General features: G+C 58.4%; 1 protein-coding gene across 1 annotated transcript in view; it reads right to left on the bottom strand.

The window, feature by feature from the left end:
• HMCN2 (hemicentin 2) overlaps positions 1 to 22,125 on the bottom strand; it is a 144,705-nt gene that overhangs the window by 37,233 nt on the left and 85,347 nt on the right. Inside the window, 24 exon segments of the mRNA XM_032866090.1 lie at positions 205 to 329; positions 417 to 576; positions 664 to 807; positions 3,157 to 3,288; positions 4,883 to 4,964; positions 5,631 to 5,833; positions 6,813 to 6,926; positions 7,088 to 7,249; positions 8,036 to 8,132; positions 8,655 to 8,842; positions 9,242 to 9,355; positions 10,877 to 11,098; positions 11,714 to 11,864; positions 12,406 to 12,548; positions 13,088 to 13,201; positions 13,335 to 13,508; positions 14,352 to 14,543; positions 15,357 to 15,443; positions 15,929 to 16,042; positions 17,189 to 17,356; positions 18,630 to 18,911; positions 19,632 to 19,793; positions 21,621 to 21,740; positions 21,901 to 21,997. Coding sequence (XP_032721981.1) covers positions 205 to 329; positions 417 to 576; positions 664 to 807; positions 3,157 to 3,288; positions 4,883 to 4,964; positions 5,631 to 5,833; positions 6,813 to 6,926; positions 7,088 to 7,249; positions 8,036 to 8,132; positions 8,655 to 8,842; positions 9,242 to 9,355; positions 10,877 to 11,098; positions 11,714 to 11,864; positions 12,406 to 12,548; positions 13,088 to 13,201; positions 13,335 to 13,508; positions 14,352 to 14,543; positions 15,357 to 15,443; positions 15,929 to 16,042; positions 17,189 to 17,356; positions 18,630 to 18,911; positions 19,632 to 19,793; positions 21,621 to 21,740; positions 21,901 to 21,997 — 3,547 coding nt within the window.

Below are 22,125 nucleotides of genomic sequence, written 5' to 3'. Positions count from 1 at the left end.
AATGGGATGTAGAGGCCCAGAGAGGTCAGAGGGTGGCCTGGCTCATAGCGCGGGCATGGCTGGGGCTGGAGGCAGGTCTCCTGCGTCCTGGCCCTGGCATCGCCCTCCAGACGCCCCAGTGGCGGTCCCCCCCTTCCCCGTGGCCAGGCCCCACAGCTCCGGGATGGCAGAGGCCCCGCCTCTCCTCGCCCCTCAGCTGCTCACCCAGCACGCTCACTGTGTGCAGCCTGGCGTCCTCTCCGGCGGCGTTGAGGGCCACGCAGGTGTAGGCGCCCGCGTCCTCCGCCTTCAAGCCCTTCAGCACCAGGGCGCTGCCGTCCAGGTAGAACCTGCGGGGGAACGGAGTGCCGAGGGCCGGCACATGAGGGTCTGCAGGCGCTGCCTGGAGCCCCGGGTGGGCACAGGCCAGGCCTTACCGGAGGTGGGGGCCTACGCCCCGGTCCAGTGGGCCACCGTCCTTCAGCCAGGTCACGTCGGGCGGCGGATGCCCATCCACCTCGCAGTCCAGCCGCACCTCCTGACCCTCCAGGACACTGTGCTCCTGGCTGGCACCCGAGCTCCGGATCTGGGGGGCCTCTGTGGCAGGCACTGTGGTGAGGCCTGGGGCCTGGTGTGGGCTGGGACAGGGGCAGGACACATAGGGGGCGCAGGGCGCACACCTACCAAGCACGGTCACCACAAAATCCTTGCGGGCCTCGGCCTGGGCGTTCTCGGCCACGCACGTGTAGGTCCCAGCTTGGGCGGGCTGCACACGACTCAGTTGGAGGCGGCCCCCACGGGAGACCACGCCGTGCGCCACGCTGCTCTCTGGGGGGTGCAGAAACATGCCAGGCCCTCACCGGCTCCAACCTGCCCCCTCCTCCAGGTGCCACCACTGGGCCCAGACACAACAGTCTCATGACTCCCCTGAGCAGGTTCCCCTCCCCCACACTCATTGTTCTGTGCCTTGGAGCCCTTCTCTAGTTCTTTCCACTGGGGACATTTCTTGCCAAGATGTCGCACTCACTTTAGTGTCCAGGAATCGCTCCTCTTCCTGTGGACACTTGGGCCCTCCCCACCCCCACCCCACCACCACCTCCCAAGGATTCCAATCAGGGTGAACCAGCCACCCACTGACTGGTTCCTGGTCCCCATGTAGGTCCTGCTAGGGGCACCCCAGGGCCTCTGCTCAGGCTGCACCCCCGCCCCAGGCTGGCATGGCCCCCATTCTCTCCAGCTGCACTTCTGCCTGAGCCCAGGCTGGGCCACCCCCCACCCCAGGGCCTCACTGGCACAGCCAATCTCTCAACACGAAGGCTTCTGAACAGCTACTGTGTGTCTAGCTGTGAGTTTGGGGTTTGAAGCCAAGTAAAGCTCAGCTCCTGTCCTCGAGGGGCTCCACGTACATCAGAGACAGTGAGACACGCGTGATCCTGCGTGACCAGCCCCAAGAAGCCCCCGACAGAGCCTGGAGGGGTCAGGCACGTCTTCGGAGGAAGCAGATCCCAGCAGGACTAGGGTTGTGTGAATGGTCAGTGGAGGGGCTCGGGAGTGTCGGGGTTCGTATTTCGGGGAAGAAAGCGCATGCGTCAAGAAAGGAGGTGGAGAACGCGGCCCAGAGTGGCTCCACCACCAATCCGAAGAGAAAGGACAGAGTACGCCCCATGCACACCCGTCCCTGAACCTTCCCGGCACACTATTCACCGCCCTGGGGGTTGGAGGGATCCCTGTCCACCAGGAGATGAAAGGACTAACCAAGGATGATACAGGCACACAGTAGAAGAGTCAGCCATAAAAAAGAATGGAAAACATTTAATATATTTTTAAGATTTTGTTTATTTATTTGACAGACAGAGATCACAAGTAGGCAGAGAGTCAGGCAGAGAGAGAGAGAGGAGGAAGCAGGCTCCCCACTGAGCATAGAGCCCGATGCGGGACCCGATCCCAGGACCCCGAGATCATGACCTGAGCCGAAGGCAGAGGCTTAACCCACTGAGCCACCCAGGTACCCCGAAAAACATTTAATTTAACTTAAGAGAAGGAATGTGGAATGGACACACGCTACGACAGGGATGGACTCTAGAAACAGCAGGCTAAGTGGAAAAGCAAGACCCAAAAGGCCACTTATTGCATAATTCCAGTGACATGAAATGTCCAGAACAGGCAAATCTAGAGAGACAGAAAATGGGTCAGGGGCTGCCTGGCGCAGGGGTTAGTGGGAGGTTTGGGCGGAAACAGGGGGTGTAAAGTAATGGGTAAGGGGTTGCCTTTTGGGTGGTTGTAGGGATGGTCTGCAAATATAGTCAAAATGATGGAATTACAAGCTTTAAGTGGGTAAATCGTATAGGTATATACATCTTGATAAAGCTGTTTTTGAGACAGGGAGAGGGGGTCAGGGGAGGGACAGACAGACAGACAGAGAAGGGCGTGTGGGAGCAGCTGAGAGCAGCTGGGTCTGTGAGGTCCGGTGCGGGGGAGGGGGAGGTGGCTGGCTGGGCCCACGGGGCCTCCCAGGCTGTGGTTCTGAGGACTATGGCCCAAAGGCTTTCAGTGGACAAGTGACCTCCTCAGACCTGCACTTTGAGACCCCTTTCTCACTGTGTGGAGACGGCACTGGAGGCTTAGAGTGGGCCCAGGACCAGTGTGGGGACTGCTGCCCTCATTAGGCAGGGGGACCACGGTGGCTGGAATGGGAAAGGCTAGGGGCAGAGAGTTGGCTGGAACCAGAGGTATTTCCCCAGCTGACAAGAGGAGGGTTCTGCTGGGACCCCGGGGTGGGAAGGAGAGGAAGAGAGCCAGACAGGGATGAAGGCCTGGACAGGGGGTGACCAGCAGCTGGGCTGGACAGAGCTGCATTCCAGGAGGAGAACAGCTTTGGAGGCCAACGCCAAGCCTGGGGTCAGGCCGGCTGGGCCCTCAGCACCCACCCTGCATCTGTCCACCTCGCGGGAGCTGACCGGGGCCACAAACACAGGGAGCCTTTGGGCCCCCACGGGAATGGCTGTCAGCATTGGGATTTCAAGGGCCAGCAGGGTTGAAGACAAATGGGGTTTGACAGACGGGACATTGCCGCCTTCGATTTTGCTGAGAACAGTGACCACCAACACCTCTTCCCCTTTCGCGGTCACGGCAGCACAGAAAGGAATATTCGGCGCTAAAAAGACGCAACGCACTCACCGACAGGCATTCTCTCCTTTAGCCAGCTCACAGCAGGTGCAGGGACCCCGGTCACATCACAGCTCAGGACCAGGGGGCTCCCGGCCACCTGGCTCACTTTCTCTGTCTTGGGGTTCTCAAACACTGGGGGCACTGCGGGAGAGACACCTGATTGCCACAGTCCCAACACTCTGCAGCTCCCTTCCTTCCGCTTGGGCACATGAGGGACACCCCACCGGCTACTCCTGGTTGGTAGTTGACATTTTATGCTTTGCCACTGGGAGAGGTACAGGTTGTTTTAGTCATGGGTATAAACAGAATCCGCGTCTATTTCAAAACATTGACAAAGCAGGGTCCAGAGGGGTCCACTCCCCAAGGATGACGCACGCATGACTGATGTGCCGGCAGCTCTCAGCCTCTGCTGGGGCAACATCACTAATCGATCCAAACACTCCCTCCTGCTCGGCTAGGAAGAGGCCACGCAGCCCAGGCAACCACAACCAGCGGAACAAACTTGTCTGTGCTCAGGATGCATCCTGTGTCCTCAGTGACCCGACCCTCCCCCTTCCCACCACTCATCAATGTCGCCATCAGAAGGCTTTAAACGGCACACCTGGCGTCAGTAATTTTCAACAATGGCATTCGATATGGCTTCCGGTTGGACCCATTCACTGCTCACCTGGTGGGGAGGCCACTGGCTTTGCCTTTGGGGGCAGAGAGCCAGTGTCCCCTGCCCACCGCCCTGTCCTTCCCATCATGCCCAGCAGCTTAGCTGAGTGCGGGGTCGCTTGGGTAAAACTGTTTCTCGTTGTCCCCAGAAGCCTGCGGTGGCCAGCTCCCTACGTCCCCGCTGATGGGATGCAACCCGAGGGGACAGATACAAGTCCCACATCCCTCGCTCAAAACAAAAAGCTCGCCCTCTCGTCCTGTTCCTTTCTGCTTCCCGTGAGCTGGGAGGGAATGAATGTGGACGCGGGCAACACCCTGGGGGGCGTGGGGTGGAGATCAACAGGACAGAATGATCCTGGGTCCCCAAATCACCACTCAGTCATTTACTTACCACTCGGTAGGCCCTGAGCTATCCGCCAGCCTGGACACTCACCCCCGGGCTTTTGCCCGACAGAGGTAACGTTCCCTCTCATTTAATCCACTGTGTTTTCAGATCTCTCTGTTACACAGCGGGCTCTATACTCTAACCGAACAACAGCTGACCCCAAGCAAATGCGGCTGAGCCTTCACCGCTTGCTTCCCCAAGTGGGCATCCCCTCACCCCCGCCCCCCGGAGCCATGTCCAATCCAGTGCCGTCTGTGCTCCATCCTTGGGCTGATGGAACAGGCCTCCTCTGGGGCTCCAAATGGTGGTGACATGGCCCCAGGGCTCCCAACAATCTGATTCCTGGGGGCTCCCCTCCCAGGGCTGGCATGCAAGGCTCGAGCCCAGCACTTTATAGATAAGTTCACGGCAGCCCATCGACTGAATGCTTCCCATATAGGAGGAGACAGTGCTGCCTTCGCTCCTTCAACTAAAGACAACCCTGAGGCTAAAAGCAGGCGAGGCGTTGTGCTGAGCCCCAGAGCAGGTCAGGGGCAGAGTGCTATTCTGATCCTGGTCTTTTCAGTGCCGAATCCTGTGCCCTACACACTCAAGGCTGTTGCCTCTTTCTAGCAACTGCCCTTCCCACCCTGGGCAGCCCCGTGTGCTGCTAGGGGTCCCATGGCAATGCCCTCAGGCTGGTCCCCAGCTTACCCTGGACTGTGAGGACAAATGTCCGCAGGGCCTCCCCGGCCGGATTGCTGACTTTACAGCTATACAGCCCTTTATCCAGCACCTAGGACAAAGAGAGCACGTGGTGATGGTGTACCCGGAGCTGGGATGGGGGTACCCAGGGCTCCCCTAAAACATCCAGGCCACAGAACCTTCTGGACAAGGGACTTCCCAGATAGGCTGGTCCTGCCTGGGAAGCCAGAGGAGATAGGACCCCCTGGCCTTCCCCCAAGAACTTCAAGAAGCAGGAGGGCTGTTGGGAGGTGAGGGAACAGGTTCCAGACCCCCACCCTCCCCTGGGCCTGCGTGCCAGCCAAGCCTGGAGGAAAGTCCCTCACTGTGGCAATGGCGCTGGGCCAGGAGAGAGGAAGCCAGCACCGTCTCCCAGAAGAGCAGCCAATTGTGAGTCTAATCCACACCAGGGAGGGTGGGCAGAGCAAACTCCCAGAATCGCAGCCAGAGGGGCCTGGAAAAGGCTTCTAGATCCCAGGCAAGCAAAGGCAGGTGATAGGGAATGGACCTGCTCAAGGTTAGCTCAGAACCAGATTGGAGCCCTGCCCTCTTCTCATGGCTCCTGCCCTGGAGGCCACTCGACTCAGTGTGAGATCCTGTGGGCCTCGGAGGCATCAGTCCCCACGCCCTGCCACACAGCTCCCCAGCCCCACCTCCCTGGCTCACCAGGACCGGGACCCACAGCCACCCACAGCTGCCCATGCCATGGGATGCTCACCTGGGCGTCCCGGATCTCCAGCCTCTGCCCCCCCAGCAGAGCCTGGGTGCGCTGTGCCAGGACCAGGGGCTGGCCGTCCTTGTGCCAGGTCACGGTCGGCTCGGGAAGTGAGTCGGTCTCACAGCTAAGGATGGCTTTGTCCCCAGCCCGGACCGCGATCGCATCCTGGGGGGCGCTGGGAGGCCGCCTGAAGGTAGGGGGAACTGGGGCAGCAGGTGAGTGGAATAAGGCACACCAGCCTCCCCGGCGGCCTCCCTGGTTCCAGCCGTATAGAACGTATAGCCGTATAGAACGGCTGGTGGAGGCTCACGGTGTCACATGGTCATGGTGGAGCCTCCCCACCCCCCAGCCCAGGGATGGCATAGACCCAGGGAGTTGGAGGCAGAGTCTAGGTCAGTGTGCCAAGGACCCGCTGGGTGACTGGGAAAAGCCTCCTGAGTTCTCTGGGTCTCAGCCCCCTAGATGTGGAGATGCTCTAATGGCCCTCCTGGGCTCTTCCCAACACAGGGCAGGCCCCGGCTGGACTTGAGCCCTCCCTAGGGGTCCCCACAGCCCACGTCCCTCCAGCAGACCAGTGCAGAGGTCCTCCACCCCTGGCTCTGAGCGCACAGGGCCTCGCACACACACAGGAGGGTAACCTGAATAAATCAATCAGACCCACGGCTAAAAGGAACCTTCCAGTGAGTCCTGGCTCGTGACAGCTTGGGCAAGCTTTTCCCCAAGAGGATTCTGAAGACCAGGAGCCCTGAAACTGGCTCCAGGCTGAGAACCTCTGATCAATCAGGCTTGGGAAGGGCCTCGGCTGGGCTGGCTCCCGTGGCTGTCCCGCTGTCCCCTCCTCGACTTCAGAGCGTACTGTACGCCCAGCACGAGCAAGCACTCATATACCCTCATTTAATCCCTATGCCAACTGTCCCCTTACAGGTGGGAGGCCTGAGGCTCCAAGAGGGAGAGTGACTTGCCCAAGGTCACAGAGCCAATACGTGCCCAACTGAGTCTGAAACCCAGTGAGTCCAACTCTCTAGACCAGGTCTTCCCAGCATGCTGACCAGAGAACGTGGGCATCCCAGCCTTCCCCAGGGCCAGCTGCCCCTCTCCTGGCCACGCTGTCTTGGGGGGTGGAGCTGAGGGCTCCCTGAAGGAGTGGGAGACAGTGCAGTTTGGGGGACAGACAGGACATACCCAGCACGCTGAGCTGCACCAGCTTCTGGTCCCGCCCAGCGGCATTGAGGGCCTCACACGTGTAGGTCCCAGAATCCGATGGCTGTGCCCGGGCCAGCTGCAGCGTGTGGGTGCCTGGTGGGGGAACCAGCCCCCTTACACCAGCAAGCAGGCCCCAGGCCCCAGGCCCACAGTCCTCAAGCCTTTCCAGATTCCCCATCCAGTCCCAGGTTGGAGGAAGTAACTCTGACCTCCCACCTGGCTTCAGGCTGGGCTCCAAGCCTCAGTTTACCCACCAGGAAGGAGGAAGACCTCTTTTCCCAGGGAGAGGGGCTGGCTGTCCCGGGACCACGTGACCTCAGGGCTCGGGTGAGCATGGACGTCGCAGGACAGGGAGATGCTGCTGTTGACGATGGCAGTGACCTGCTCTGAGTTCGGACCTGTGATGCGTGGGGGGGCTGTCCCCACAGCCGCCAGGAGAAAGAAAGGTCCATGAGAACACATTCCCGCAGGGGGCCGAGAGCCACAGCGTGGAACATGGCCTCGAGGAGCTCCTGGTGCCTTGCCTTGGTTCGTCTTCGAACAAGGCCACGGACCACCCTCTATGTGTCATAACTGCCTCACAGATGAGAACACGGGGCTCAGAGATCAGAGAGGGAGAGCCACCACCCCAAAGCCACACAGCGGATCAGTGGTAAAGCTGAAATATCAATTCAGGCTCATGTCCTAGACTGGGAGTGCTCCACGCTGTCATCCCCGTCCCTGAGGCCACAGCTGCCCCACATCTGGAGGCAGAGTTCAAGGCCAAGGGGATGGAAACCCCCTACCGGGTGACCTCTGTGAGCTGTACATTTGGGCTGGCCTCCTGCTCTGCCAGAAGGTCGGTCTGGGGAACGTGTCAGCCCCATGCCAGGGATAGAGTAAGTCTCCATAACGGTGCTGTAAGGCCTCAGAGGAGTTGTTCCCTGGCAGCCTCCGATGTTGCTTAAAATCATCTGGGGCAGGCCTGAAGGGATCAGGGTCCCCTCCCTGTCCCAGGAGGTGGCTGGCGCCAGCTGGGGTCACCCATGGGGCACACGGTCCCAGAGCCCAGGACGCTGGAAGCAACGAGGCGGTGCCTCTCCAGGTGGGAAGAGGGGCCGGGTCTGCCCACAGGGCTAACCGGGGAGCGGGCCAGGGTCAGCCCAGAGCACCAGCCCCCCTGAGCTGGGAACCCCCAGGGGTTGCTGCTCAGCCCAGCTCACCTTGGACCCTGAGAGTGAAGAGCTTCTCCGAGGAGCCCGCCGGGTTCTCGGCCACACACATGTAGCTGGCGGCATCAGCCACCTCCGCCGTGGACACCTGCGGAGGCAGGGAGAAGGTGCCTGGGACACCCCACAGGCCTGCTGGCTCTGGGGTCCCCCAGGAAGTACCTTGAGGGCTCCCGCCCCCAGAAGACCGGCCCCCTCTGTCCTCATGGAGCAGTGCTCAGGGGACTCCACGGATAGGCACACACACCCCCTGCCACATCCCCCAAGGGCTCTCTGTGACCTTTGGGGCACAGTGTGAGGTTGACGCTGGATGATTCCCTGTAGCAAACTACGAGGTGACAACAGTGTCCCCCTGTCCCCAGCAGTCACTCGGTGCTGTACTGGGCTCTAGAAGGAGGTGCACATGTGTCCTTTCCGGGTGCTAAGTGCAGCTCTGTGAGGCTAGCAAGCTGAATTTCGATTATTCGGGGACTGGGTTCAATCCCGGCTGCTCCAACGTGCTTCCAGGCAAAGAGCCTCGTTTGGCAGATAATGGCAGCTCCTTGGTTCCTGGACAAGCAGGACCGAGTCACAGCAGTTGCTGCCTTTAGCCCAAGCTGGGGGACGCCCTGACCTGTAAGACTCGCCCGTCCTCTAGGACCTGCAGCCGTGGGCTCGGGGAGAAAGGCAGCCCGTTCTGGAGCCATGAGATGCTGGGCATGGGGTTGCCCAGGGCCGGGCAGTGCAGGCTGACGGTGCTACTGGCGTTGACGGTCATCTCCTCCACCAGCTCCTCCGTGTCACCCAGGATCACAGGTGGGGCTGCGGGGGGCCAGGGAGGGCAGGGTGAGGAGCAGGCAGCCTGCCTGGGAAAGGCCCCTGGGGAGGGGGGTGGGCAAGGAGGGGAGAGCAGCACATGGTGCCAGGCTCTGGCTTAGGGCGCCCGGTGCCCTCCTCCCCGCCGCCCCTCGCCCTACCCCCTCCACCTCTGGGCCCTGATGCAGGTAAGAAATCTGGGGCACTGGGAGGGCTGGGATTTGCTCAAGGTGATACGGCTAGAAAGCGGCCCACTTGGAATTTGAACCCAGTCCAAGCTCACACGGCCTACGTGATCCACTTCCCAGTACGGCGGGACTGAACATGCACTTTGCCTTGACCCCTTCAGCAGGGAGGCTCCCGTGGGGCCCACCGAAGCCCTCCGACCCCCAGCCGGCCACTCACTCAGCACAAGCAGCTCGTAGTGCAGCCAGGCCTCGCCCGCCTCGTTGGAGGCCTTGCACGAGTACCTCCCGCCGTCCTCTGCACGCGCCAGGGGAATCTGCAAGACCCGGCCTCCTGCAGGGACACGGGACGGACACCTGAACGAGGGCCCGGAGGCAGCGGACCCCGAAGACCTCACTGCCCCACCTCCTCTGTGAAACGGAGAGAATCAGCCTGCCCTGCTTGCTGTGGGCCAGGCCCCGGGCTGAACAATTTCCCGGCCTCTGACACGGGTGCTACTCCTCCTCCCATATTACATATGGAAGAACTGAGGCTTCCCAAGAGTGCCCAGCAGCGCCGAGCCCAGTGCCCCAGTGAAGACAGAGGGAGGGGGCAGAGAGCCGGGCAAATGTCCAGGGATGGGCTTTTGGGAAGCAATGAGGCAGCTCCTGGGCTGTGGTGATTGGAGTTGGGGGTCCGGGGGGATGACACCTGGGACCCTCTGTGATCAAGAGAGAGCTAGGGCCAGACCCCGGCATCTCTGTGGGGCTAGAGGTGGTCTCCAGCGGAGCTGGGTTAGGGTCATGCTGTGTTCTGGATTCTGGGTTGGGGGATCACTGGCCCAGGCTGCGGTGTACTCGTGACCAGGGTTGGGACTGGGAGTTCATGACCTCCAGAGCCAGGGACAGTAGCGGGATTGGAGAAACAGCAGCTGCGTTTGGGGGTCACTTGACATGTGATGTTAATCTATGGTAAGGTTCAGAATTAAGGTCCCCTTGTGACCACTAGGCGCCCTTGATTAAGGGTCAGTGGCCAGGGTCAGAGGTCAGTGGTGGGGTTGGAGGTAGGACGAGGGGGGCAGGTCAGCTGATGACTGGGATTAACCTCTGGTCGGGATCTGAGGTAGGAATCAGCATGTGATCGAGCTCACTGTGTACCCAGAATCTGGATCAGTGTCCAGGTCCAAGGGCAGTGGCCAGGTTGAGAGGTCAATCAGGGGTTTCTGACAAACAGCTTTCAGTAAGCATTGCCTCTTCTCCATCTCCAAGAGGCTGCTGTCTTTTGCAAGCACCAAAGTACAAACCTTGGAATGACCCTGTTTGTCCAGAGGCCCATGCAAACACCCCATCTCCACCCCCAGCCAGCCCCACCGTGGCTCCAGGCCTGGCAGGACCCAGCGCAGATCCTAAGCTGAAAGGTCACCGAGTCCCAGTCCCGGCCAATGAGATGACACAGGGCTCTACGCCTGGAATCCCCACCCCCACCCCCCACAGAGTGGGCCTCAAGAGATCTTACTAAAGGGACGGGCTCCCCCTGCCGAGAAAGGGGAGAAACCGGCTTTGGCTGGTTATCCCCGGACATTACAGAGCTTGAGGCGGGCACGGCCCAGGTGAGAACCTTGGGCCTAAAAACCAGAGGCAAAGGGGGACCCCGTTCTTGGCTTGAAATAGGCAAAGAGCAACTAGCCCGGGTATACAAAAGGCAGCCGAGGCCCAGAGTGGTTGCGTGACCTGCCCGTGGTCACACAGCCACACAGCAAGCAGGACACAGGAGAGCTCCAAGACTCGTAAGGACAGTAAAGGAGCCCAGCTCCGAGGTGGGTGAACCCTGATCTCTGCCCGCCAATGCCCGACCTCCCTGTGCACCCTAAACTACCTTGCAGAACAGTCACCCCATCTGCAGCTGAGAGGGGCTGGTCCTCCCTGTACCAGGTGAGCTCTGGCGGGGGGATGGCATTGGTGTCACAGTACAGGTAGGCGGGGTTGTTCTCCACAATCTCCCGGCGTTCCGTCACCTCGCCCCAGGCCTCCTCCTCTTCCCTGGACAGGATCTCGAAGGCTGCATTGGCATCGTCCAGTTTCTGGAACATGGGGGGCACTGGGGCAGGGGACAAAGCCGTTAGAACACACAGCCGAGGGATGGAGACTCATCTCTGCTCAAGGAGAGCCTGGGCTGGCCTCTGTCAGGTGTGGAAATCTCACGGTTAGAGCAGATCTCTTAGGTCAAGGCAGTTTTTAAAATCACTCATTCTTTCTGCCGGTGTTTACCGAGAAACAACTATGCTCTCGGCACCAGGTTAAGGTTTCTGCCCTCTATGGCTTATGTCCAGCAGCCTCAAAAGACTCCCTATGACATGCCGACCCCTCTCCGGGGAGGAAGCCAGATCCTAAGTTTCAGCCAGAGTTGACGGGAGCACAGAGGCACAAAACCATCGGCTGTCAGAAGTGCTGGGGGCCCCCGAGGCCACCTTATCTGATGACCCACATTTTACCCAAGTAAAACCAAGACCGGGGGAGGGCAATGATGGCCTCAGGTCACAAAGTCAGTTAATGGAAGAGCCCGGCCAGGGGCCTGGAGGTAAGGCACACCAGGCAGCAATGAGAAAGGGAAGGAGCCGCCAGGAACAGAGTCCTCTTGCCAGATTCTTCCAGACGCACAGACGCTCCCCACCCCCAGCTGGGCTGCCCCCCGTTCCCACCGGTCCCCACACACCCTGGATGAGCACATTGAAGTCCTGGTCATCCTCGCCGGCCACGTTGCTGGCCACACACAGGTATCGGCCTGAATCTGAGACCTGCGTGGGCTGGATCTGGAGCAGCCGGCCTTCGCCCAGGACACGGAGCCGCGGGTTGGGGGTCACGGGCTGGGGGTGGGAAGGGGGAATGATCAGAAATGAGGGGCCAAAAGCACCCTGAGGAGCCTCCATATATATGTGTGTGTATTTTTAAGATTCATTTATTTGATAGAGAGCACGAGCGTGGAGGGAGGGAGACAGAGACGTGCAAGCGGACTCAAGCTGATCGCAGAGCCTGATGCAGGGCTTGAGCTCACGACCCTGAGATCAAGACCGGAGCCAAAACCAAGAGTCAGACACTCAACCAACTGCACTACCAAGGTGCCCTGAGCCTACCTATATTTTGATAAAAATTTTAAAATACAACAGAAAGTGACAGTAGTACTCTGATGGTTTTAGAACACCAAACCTGTGGAGCTCAAAAACCAGGAGTTAAATGGGTAAATGCAGGGTTTAATGTTGATGAGGCCCGTTCCCTATGAACAGTTGGATTTCTTGTTAAAATATAAAGTGGGGCAGGGCCCAGGTCGGCTCTGGGGCCAGGTGCTCTGACGGCCTTCTCTGGAAGGTTCCAAGCAGAAGCAGGGCACCCCCCAGTTTCCTCACTCACCCGTCCGTCCTTGTACCAGCTGATGGTGGGTGGGGGCACAGCCCAGCACTCACACTCCAGGGTCAAGGTACTGTTGACCTTGGTCTTCACTTCCTTCACGCTGGCCTCCCCCAAGGCATCGTCTTTGGAGATGGAAGGGGGGACTGAAAACCACAAACGGGTGTGAGAAGCAGGTCTAGGAAAGGGGTGCCAGGACCCAGTGCGCATCCTGCACCCAGAGCAGTCCCAGAAACGGGGGGACTGGTTCCCAAGGGCCAAGGAACAGGGGTCCTGGAGACAGACCCGCTCCTGTAGCTGTTCACTTGAGGAAGAGAGTGCTGGTCGTCAGTGGTTTACAGGATAGGGCAGGTCTGGGGAAGGGGAATTCCTGGGGTGACCTCTGGGGGCCATTCTGGGGGTGCTGGGTCTCAAGTTGTGGGGCCTCTGGCCCCATCTCAGTGCAGGTGGCAGAAGGAAGCCAGGACTGGGGTGGATCTGAACATCTACCTGACCCAAGTTCTACCTCACATGTCCCCCATCTCCTGGGGCCCTGGGCCCTAAGGTGACTGAGTCAGCCCGGGGCTGCTTCTGACCACCACAGGAGGGGCCTTGGGTGTCTGTGGGGCCCAGGTGCCAGGGGTCCCCAGGTTTCCACATAGCTTCCCGCCTGTCCTGCTGGTGCCCCAGAGGGTCCCTGACTCACTGAGCACTTCCACGTGGTAGTTCTTCATGGCCTCCCCAAGTTCATTGGTGACCACGCAGGTGTACTGGCCCGCATCTTCCTTCTGGGCATTCAGGATCTGCAGCCCGTGGGTGCCTGGTTGCAGGGACAGTGGCCAAGGTCACCCCCAAGGACACATGACCTCAGGCTCATCAGCCCCTTCCTCTAACCTAGCCCAAGAACATGTATGTCACCTGTCCCCTCGCTTCTCCCCCCACACAGGACACACCTGGGAGCAGCTGGATGTTGTTCGAAGCCTCAAACGGTGCACCATCCTTCATCCAGCTGATGGTGGGGGAGGGGAAGGCCAGTGCCTCGCAGATCAGAGAAATGGGGTTGTTGATGGTCACGGTCACCTCCTCATCTGCCCTGTCCTCGGTCACTCCCAGGATGGTGGGAACCACTGTGGGGGAGGCCGATGGTGTGATCCTTAACAGAGATCCCTAACCCTGGGCCCGAGGAGCCAGAAAAGTCTCAGACCCTGGTGCATAGCTTCAGAGCCTAGGCTTTCCACCACTAAGCAATGCTACAGGGGAAGCTGGATGATTTCTGCCTCAGTTTCCCCAGTAGTCTCTTAACATCCAGGCGATCTACTGATTTACCAGAGCCTTGTCAGTTCTGCTCATGTTCCAGAGGGTTCCCTCATGTACCAATAGCCCTATTTTCATTCGTCCTAAGATTTCCTCTTTCAAGTCCCACAGGAGACTGTCCCCTTCACCACCAGCATTTTTATTTGACAGACGGAGATCACAAGTGGGCAGAGAAGCAGGCTGAGAGAGAGGAGGAAGCAGGCTCCCTGCTGAGCAGAAAGCCCGATGCGGGGCTCAAACCACCAGCATTTTTAGAAACAGATTTTATTAAGCCAGACTGTGTCCCTGTCATCTACTAGACCCCTGTTTCTCCTGACAAGACAATTCATGATGATTGCCCTGAGGACACCTGGGGGCCCTGTCACCTCTCTAAGCCTTAGAGCTTCCTTGGTGACACAGAGACAAGGACATCTCCCACCTCCTAGGCTTGCTGTGAAGATCCAACCAATCAAGCCTGTCCAAATTCCTAGCCCAGGATTAATGTTCACCCAACAGAGCTAGTATTTTGTTGTTATTGTTATTGTTGAACCCGGAGAAATGGGAAAAACAAAACAAAACAGGAGAGGGCTGAGTGGGATGCTGTCTGTAAGGCACTGGTCACCTTAGTTCTCCCTCCCATGGGCACCCAGGGTGGCTGGGAGAGGCCCAGCACTTACCCAGGACACTAAGCTGGAAGTGTTTGGTCTTCTCCCCCACAGTGTTGGCCGCAATGCAAGAGTAGTGACCAGAACTAGACAGGTTGGCCTGGAGGACCTGTAGGAGGGCTCCATCTGGAGAAATGTGGTGGGCATCTCCACTAGCCAGGGGCCGGCCATCTTTGAACCACGTGACCTTGGGCTGTGGGTGGCCTGTAAGGAGGGGAAGAGGCAGGGAAGATAATTCAGCAGGTTCTGACTAGGTTGTTGGCCAAGAGGTCAGAGGTGGCTCCAGGATAGGGTAGAGGACATGGATTCTCCATCTCAGTCCAGAGGCCCATGCAGCAGGGCAAGACACAGAAGGAGCCATCAAGCCTGGCCTGAGTCCTTTCCTACGTGGTTGACTGCCTTTTCTTTATGGAGGAGTGGGCTGAGATGGCTTGGTGTAGATAGGCAAAACAGAAAGGCAAATTATTCCTTCCACCTATCCATCCATCCATCCATCCATCCATCCATCCATCCATCTATCCATCCAGCCTTCCACCCACCCAGGCAGCCACCCAGCCCAGTCCAAAAGCATTAATGGGAGCCTACTCTGCCAGACACTGGGAAAACCATGGTGACAAAGCAGTCCTTGGGTCCTCAAGGACCTCGGAGCTCAACTGGGGTACACAGATGTCCCAAGGTTATTACAGTCCAGTGTGCTTAGTGCTGGGACAAGAAAGCCCTGGGGCCTGTGGGAGCACAGTGGAGATAACTCACGGGCCCAGGGGGTCAGCCAAGGACTCCCTGTGGAAACTTCTGGAACCAGAGTTCTATAGTCAGGTGAGGAGAAGGGAGTGTTTGGGGGCAGGGGCTTAGCGGGTGCAAAGATGAGCAGGGATGTGGTGCCAAGTTCATGATACAGAGAGACCCCCCACGAGGACCAGTGGGGCTGAGGGCAAGCAGGGAACCCCCATCCCGGCACCCCCTCTCCTCTGAAACTGCCTTCTCGTGCTTCTCCTAGCCTGTGTGTGTGGCCCTTACCTGTGGCATTGCATGTTAGATGAGCTGTCTGCCCTTCAGGGACCTTGACTGCCTCCTCCAGGTCCTCATTCTCAATCCTGGGAGGCACTGCAAGAAACAGGGAGACAGATGGTTACTGACAGGGCTGGCTGAACGACTGTGAAGCAGGAAGACAAGAGGCCAGAACCAAGAGCCCAAGGCAACCGCCTTCAATTCCCTGTGCCTCAGTTTCCCGTCCCACTGTGCCTGCTCCATGGGGCAATGAGTTCAATAAACATCTGGTGTTGGCTGAGGGAAGTACCAGTGCCTCTAGGGGAAGGCCCTGGTCAGAGGAAGGCAGTTGAGTAGTGTTGGGAATATTTGCCCCCTGCCACTTGGAGTTAGTCTTTACTGTTTCTGGAAAGTTCCATGGCAGCCTCAGAGCAGAGGTTAATGATCAGGCACAGAAGACAAAGCTTGGCCTCTCCCTCCTTCCTGTGCTGAGCCCCCTGCTACAGCATGAACCCTAAGTCCTGGGCATGTGTCCCCCAGAAGCTCCAAGGTGGGAGAGGAGGAATTCATGGGGTCCACATGAGAATGGGGGTGTGACATACCCAGGACCTCGATGCTGAAGTTTCTCCGAACCTCCCCAGCCTCGTTGCTTGCCAGGCACGAGTAGAAACCTGTGTCTTGCTCCTGTACCCGGGTCATCCTCAGCATCCAGCCACCTGGGGAGGAAGAGGAGTGGACTCCAAGGACAGCTACAGCAACCTCTGTCCTAGCTGGAGCCCAGGCTGCTCACCAGGAACAGGAGTGCACCAGGTGTTGTCATTAGATGTGTATGTGTCTCCTCCCACAGTGCTCCTTTCCTCAGATGGGGAAACTGAGGCCCAGGAGGGTAAATGGATGGAGGAGGCCCCTAGACATTAGACAGGCACATGGGTAAACTTGAGGACCCTGTTCTAGTAAAAAGGCTCTGTCCCCTGGCTACCCCTGGTTCTGGGGATTGACTGGGGCTAAAAGGATAGCAATGGGCTCTGCAGTCCTGGGCCAGGCCAGAAGCCCCCATTTTATTCTAGCAGACCTAAGAAAAAGCCTCCTTCTCCCAAGGACCTCTCAGAGGCAAGCCAGTTTCTCCTAGGGGAATACAATCAAGGATCATCTAAGATCATGTCATTATGGCTCTTCCTGTGCCCAGGGCAGACATCACTAATGGATTGCCACGCTCCTTTTTGCCCAGATGCAGTCTCTGAATTCATACCACAAGCTGTTTGGCAGCCCCTACCAAGTGCTCAGGAGTGGTGCAAGGGGGAGCATGTATTTGCCATCCCAACTTTGGCTGCATGCAACAACTGTTGAGTCACTGGTGCTAAAGCTGAGCTTCAGGGGTCTTGCCGTTCCTGCAAGATTTGGATGGGACACTGCCTCTTGGTCCTCAGTTTCCCCATCTGTATACCAATAAGAACCATCACAAACCAGCTTTGTGGGCAGGACGAATATGCAGAGAAGGTGCTTGACTCAGCATTTCTAAAGTATGTTACTGTTCTGGAAGATGTTATAGATGTGCCCCGAGAATTTTTTTTTTTTTTCCTGCAGGACTTATCAGAACCTAAACTATGCAAAGAATCACTGTCAGTCTTCAGGAGGGGAACAGAGCCAGAAGTCTTTTCCAGACTTACTTAAATCTAATTGCTTCTCCTGGAGTACCTCACCTAGCTAGTGTTTTTGGTTGCACTCTTGGGGGACCAAGAGCTCAATGGTTATCCCAACCAGGCCTGGCAGCAAAGGGTCAGAGGTCATGGACATGTGATAAACAGAGGCAGAGACAGAGGGCTAGACCTGATAACCAGACGCTCCCCTGGCTGGCACCTTACCTGCCAAGAGATAGGTGTCCTCCCCGGGGCTGATGGGCTCCTCTCCTCGGAACCAGCGAACCCCCGGGGGTGGGACACCTGTGGCTTCACAGAGCAGCGTCAAGGGACTGTGCAAGGTAGCAGAGATGTTGGTCAGTGGGTCCAAGTCTCCGATGAGCTCTGGGGGCACTAGACACAGAAAAGAAACCGCATATGGGGGCTGTACGCTCCTTCCCTGCCCCCTAACAGCTATCCCCGGCAAGGACCCCCACCCCCAGTCAGGGATGTCCCAGGAGCAGAAGTGACAAGATCAGAGTGGCTCCCACTCAAGGGAGTGACTGGTGGCCACAGGCTGGACTTTGGCTTCAGGCAAACACCTTAGGCCTCAGTTTCCCCACCCCCTCCGAGGGATGCTAGGAGGATTCAACAAGCACTTAGCACAGTGTCTATGCTGAGCAACAGGATGGGAGCTAGAGCCAGGGGTCCACAGACACGCTCCTGAATCCACACAGCAGAGGTGAGTAACATTTCTGCACTTTCTAAAGGATCCATTCCAAAACGAAGCCACACTCTATCAGGCAGGGATAAGAGGGCGCGAGGCCAGGGGCCCCTAGGAGGTAGAAGGGGGAAGGAACTGGCAGAAAGCATGATGATCATTAAACCCAGCCCGAGCCACCTTATCTCTTAACACTTCTTGCCCCTACCCTGAAGCATACAGTAAGAGCTCAATCAAGGATTGGAATCAGGGGTGCCTGGGTAGCTCAGTGGGTTAAAGCCTCTGCCTTCAGCTCAGGTCTCAATCCCGGGGTCCTGGGATCGAGCCCCACATCGGGCTCTCCGCTCAGCGGGGAGCCTGCTTCCCTTCCTCTCTCTCTGCCTGCCTCTCTGCCTACTTGTGATCTCTGTCTGTCAAAGGAATAAATAAAATCTTTAAAAAAAAAAAAAGATTGGAATCAGAAGGCTGTTGCAGCTACCCTGAAAGTACCATATCACCTCTCCAGGCTTCCACAGAGTCTGTTCCCTCTGCCCTGCACACTGTTCCCCTCACCACCGCACCTGGTTAATTCCTACTCAGCTTTTACATTTCAGCTAAAAGGTCGCCTCCTACAGGAGGATGCCCTGACTTCCCATGACAGTGTTGGGGCTCTTCCTTGTGTCTCATGGGCCCTGGATCCCCCCGCCCCCCATCACATGAGTCATGCAGAACAGAGACTGCTTATTTCTCCAGGGCCAGGAAGGGAGTAGGGGAACGGCAAGCAAGGAAGAGAAGGAGGGAGGAAATGAGGGCTATTTGGAGCCAGTCCTGATTCTGAGAGCAGTATTCAAGGCCTCCCCCAACAGCGGCCCCATCAGTGGCCTGACTCCCGGGAGAACAAGGGGCTGTGCCTGTAGGTTGGGCTGGCCTTGCCCTCTCCAGTTGGCCCCACTCCCTGCCCCCTTCCAGCTTGCAGCCGGTCCTCACCCAGCACGGAGAGCATAAACCTCCTCTCGGCCCTTCCGGCCACGTTCTCGGCCACGCAGCCGTAGCGTCCGCTGTGGGCAGCCTGAGCCCGCTCCACGTGCAGCTTCTGACTGTGGTTCTGCAGCCGCAGGCCAGGCTCGGCCGTCAGCGGCTGGCCGTCCCGTTCCCACGTCACCCTGGGCGGGGGCTTCCCGGTGGCATGGCACTGAAGAGTGGCCTCCCCATCCTGGACCACAGAGACCTGCGTGTGGGGCTCCCGGGGGCCAGCGATCTGAGGGGGAACTGAGGAGAAAGCCCGTGAGGGCGGGCCACCATGGCCTCTGGGCACCAAGCCCTCCCCAAGATCCAGGCCCACCCCTACGCAGGCCTCTGCGCCACCGGCCACTTGCTGGCTGTGTGATCTTCAGGTGGCCTCGCTGCTCGGGGTACCCATGTCCCATCTCTATAATGGGGTCAAAGCAGTGCCCCTGACCCCTCCCCGCACCCTGGGCATCAAGGGCCAGATGGCTGTTAGGAGGACAAGGTCACACAGCACAGCCCTGACGAAGGGTGAGGGTGCTCTCTCCTCAGAAACCAGGGCCTTCCTGGAGCCTAAACAGTCACTGGGACCATTTGGGGCAGGGCAGGACAGCACAGGTGGGAAGCTGAGCAGGGCCCTTTCCAGTTTTATTTTCTAGAACGATTTTTACAAGGCTGCGTATCTAATTTCATCCCTGCCGGACTAGAGAATGTAGGAGTTTCATATACATTTTACATTGCTTTGTTTCCAACGGTTTCAAGATACATTTGGTTTCTCTGGGCCAATGGGGGCTGCTTGAGATCCTGTCACCCCTCTCTCATGCCGCTCACGAGTGGTAGCAAGCTGACCGGGAGGGGCCAGCCGGCTGAGAGGGCACGTGACATTGTCCTCATTGCCACAGTTCCTGCCTTTGCTGGCTCCCCCTCCCGCCCCCCACCTTCTGGACCCTTCCACCCGGTTCAGGCCGTCCCTGCCCAGCTCACCATGAACCTCTAGCAGCTGGTCCTGGCTGCTATTTCCCGCCACGTTGCTGCACTCACAGGTGTACGTGCCGTCCTGGGCTAGCTGGGCCTGTCCCAGGTACAGGAGCCGCCCCACAGCTGACACCTGCTCGAGGCTGTTCCCCTCCCCTGGCAGGGGCCGCCCTGGATGCAGTGAGAAAGAAGCCTCTGGTCCTTCTACCCGGAATGCTCGCCCTCCCTTCCCCGATCCTGGCCAACTCCTGCTCACGCCTTCAGGTGTCCGCTTCCACATTCCCCTCACCAGGAAGTCTTCCCGGAGTGACAGAGCTGTTCCCGGCACCCCCTCTGAGCTCCCACAACCCCCAGGCTTCTCCTCATTGCAGATCTGCCTGCAGATCAGTGTCCCATCTGAATTCCAGCCCAGCCTGGGCCTCCAGGGGGGCAGACCCTGCCTCATCCTCCCTGGGATCCTTAGGGGCTCCTTGGGGCCTGACACGTAGTCGGGTTCAATGAAGGCGACGGAAGGATCCATCCGTCCAGCTGCAGTGAGCTGGGGAGGAAAAGCAAGCTGCTCCCCCTTACCTTTTCTCTGTCCACGTTCTCTCCCCTGCTGGCTTGCCTTGCTGCGCCCAGACGGATCCCTAGCCAGATCTCTCCTCCAGCTCCAGACACCTCCCCCTGACTTCCCGCTCGACATCTCACAGGGTGTCTAACAGAGGCTTCCAAATTAACAAGCCCCAAACTCCAGGTCTACCCCCAGACCTGCCCCCCAGTCTCTCCCTCTCGGTGACGATGACACCCTTTCTCCTGACTCTCAGACCAAAACCTCTAGTTACCCTGACTCCTCCTCCTCGCTTCCTATCCAACCCGGCAGGAAATCTGTCGGCACTACCCTCAAAACGCACTGACTCTGGAGCCCTCTCACCACCCCATGGCTACCCGCCTGCTCTAGGTGGTCAGGATCACCTGCCTGGAACCCTGCACCAAGCCTCTCATGGGCCATCCTTGCTCTCAATGGTCTGTTCTCAGCATGGCCGGCAGGGTGAATTTGCTAGTGTATACACTGGATCGTGTCGCTTCTCCATCCAGAGCCTTTACAGCAACCCCATCCCTCTCTAGGTAAAAGTCAAGATCATTACAGTGGCCTCCCACGCAGCCCCCATCACTCTGGTGACCATCTCTGGCTACCTGTCTCTTGCTGACTTGGCTCCAGCCCCTTCCCTCTCTGCCTGTTCTTCAAACATGCTAGGCCTATTCCTGTCCCAGGACCTTTGTACCTGCTCATACCTCTGCCTGAAATGTTTTTCCCTACAATATTCTCATGCTCATCCCTCCCTCACCTTCTTCAGTTTTGCTTGGCGAAACACCCCCGGCCACCCAGCCTGAAACTGCAAACATCTCCCTCTTCTGCTTTTATTTTTCTCCACAGATCACACTTTCCATCAAAGTTATACACTAACTCTCTGTTTATTATCTGACTACGCCAATCCACCACCATATTTCCAATGCTCAGAAGGGGCCCTGGCACAAAGAGGCTCTCAGTAAATATCGGTTAAATGAATGAATCCCAAATATTTGTGGAGCTATTATCTTGTACTGATAGGTACAAGATAATAGGTACATTCCAGGCGCTGACCTGGAATTCAGACAGTGCCCCACGGGACTCAGACTCCTGGGACAGCAGACACTGAAGGAATGAGATGCCTACATGACAGGTTAACACACAGGGGCCGTGTCTAGGAGGCCCTGCCCTGGCCTGGGGTGGGGGCCAGGGAGGGCTTTCTGGAATGACCAATCCAACTCTCCCTGGCTGGGAAGCAGCTGGGGCCCCTGGCAGACTCGGGGACTGAGCAGACAGGGGCTGAAGGCAACATCTCTTCCCTAACCAGCATCCTTACCCCCCAGTGCCATAAGCCCCCCTATCTCCAGCTCAGTTAGGCTGGGGGCTGGGGCACCAAGAGAGGGCAAAGGGACACCCAGGGCAGGGCTGGGCGAGGGAAGCAATCATACCGTCCTTCTTCCAGGTGATCTTGGGGAAGGGGATGCCCCGACATTCACAGGACAGCCTGGTGGGTTGCCCCTCGGTCACGGTCAGGGTGCGGGGCTCCCTTGAGGGGAACACAGGAGGCACTGAGGAAGAACAGAAGAACAGGGAGACACGTGGGTGAGTAGTGGGCTGGAAAGGGAGAGGGACTGACAATGGAGAAAGCCTGTGTCCTGGGACCACTGAGGCAGCATGCCCCCAGTGGGGCAGGGGAAGGGAGCCCAGTCCAGCCCCCGAGACCCTCACCCCAGACGTTCAGGTTGTAGTGCTTCTCCGAGCGGCCCGCCTGGTTCAGTGCCTCACAGGTGTAGCGGCCTGCATCCCCCAACTCCGCTCTGCTCACCTGGCAAGAGCAAGAAGGACCCATCAGCGGGGGCAGCACAGAGATGGGGTTACCCCTAGACAGACTGTGTGACCTTGGGCAGGTCATTTTACCTGACTGCATTCACCCCTCCCCTTCCTGGAACCCGG

The sequence above is a fragment of the Lontra canadensis genome, unplaced genomic scaffold (assembly GCF_010015895.1).
Source record: "Lontra canadensis isolate GAN:19392208 unplaced genomic scaffold, GSC_riverotter_1.0 scaffold30, whole genome shotgun sequence".
Lineage (NCBI taxonomy): Eukaryota > Metazoa > Chordata > Mammalia > Carnivora > Mustelidae > Lontra > Lontra canadensis.
The sequence above is the reverse complement of the archived record's forward strand: the minus strand, read 5'-3'. Positions and strand labels throughout refer to the sequence as shown.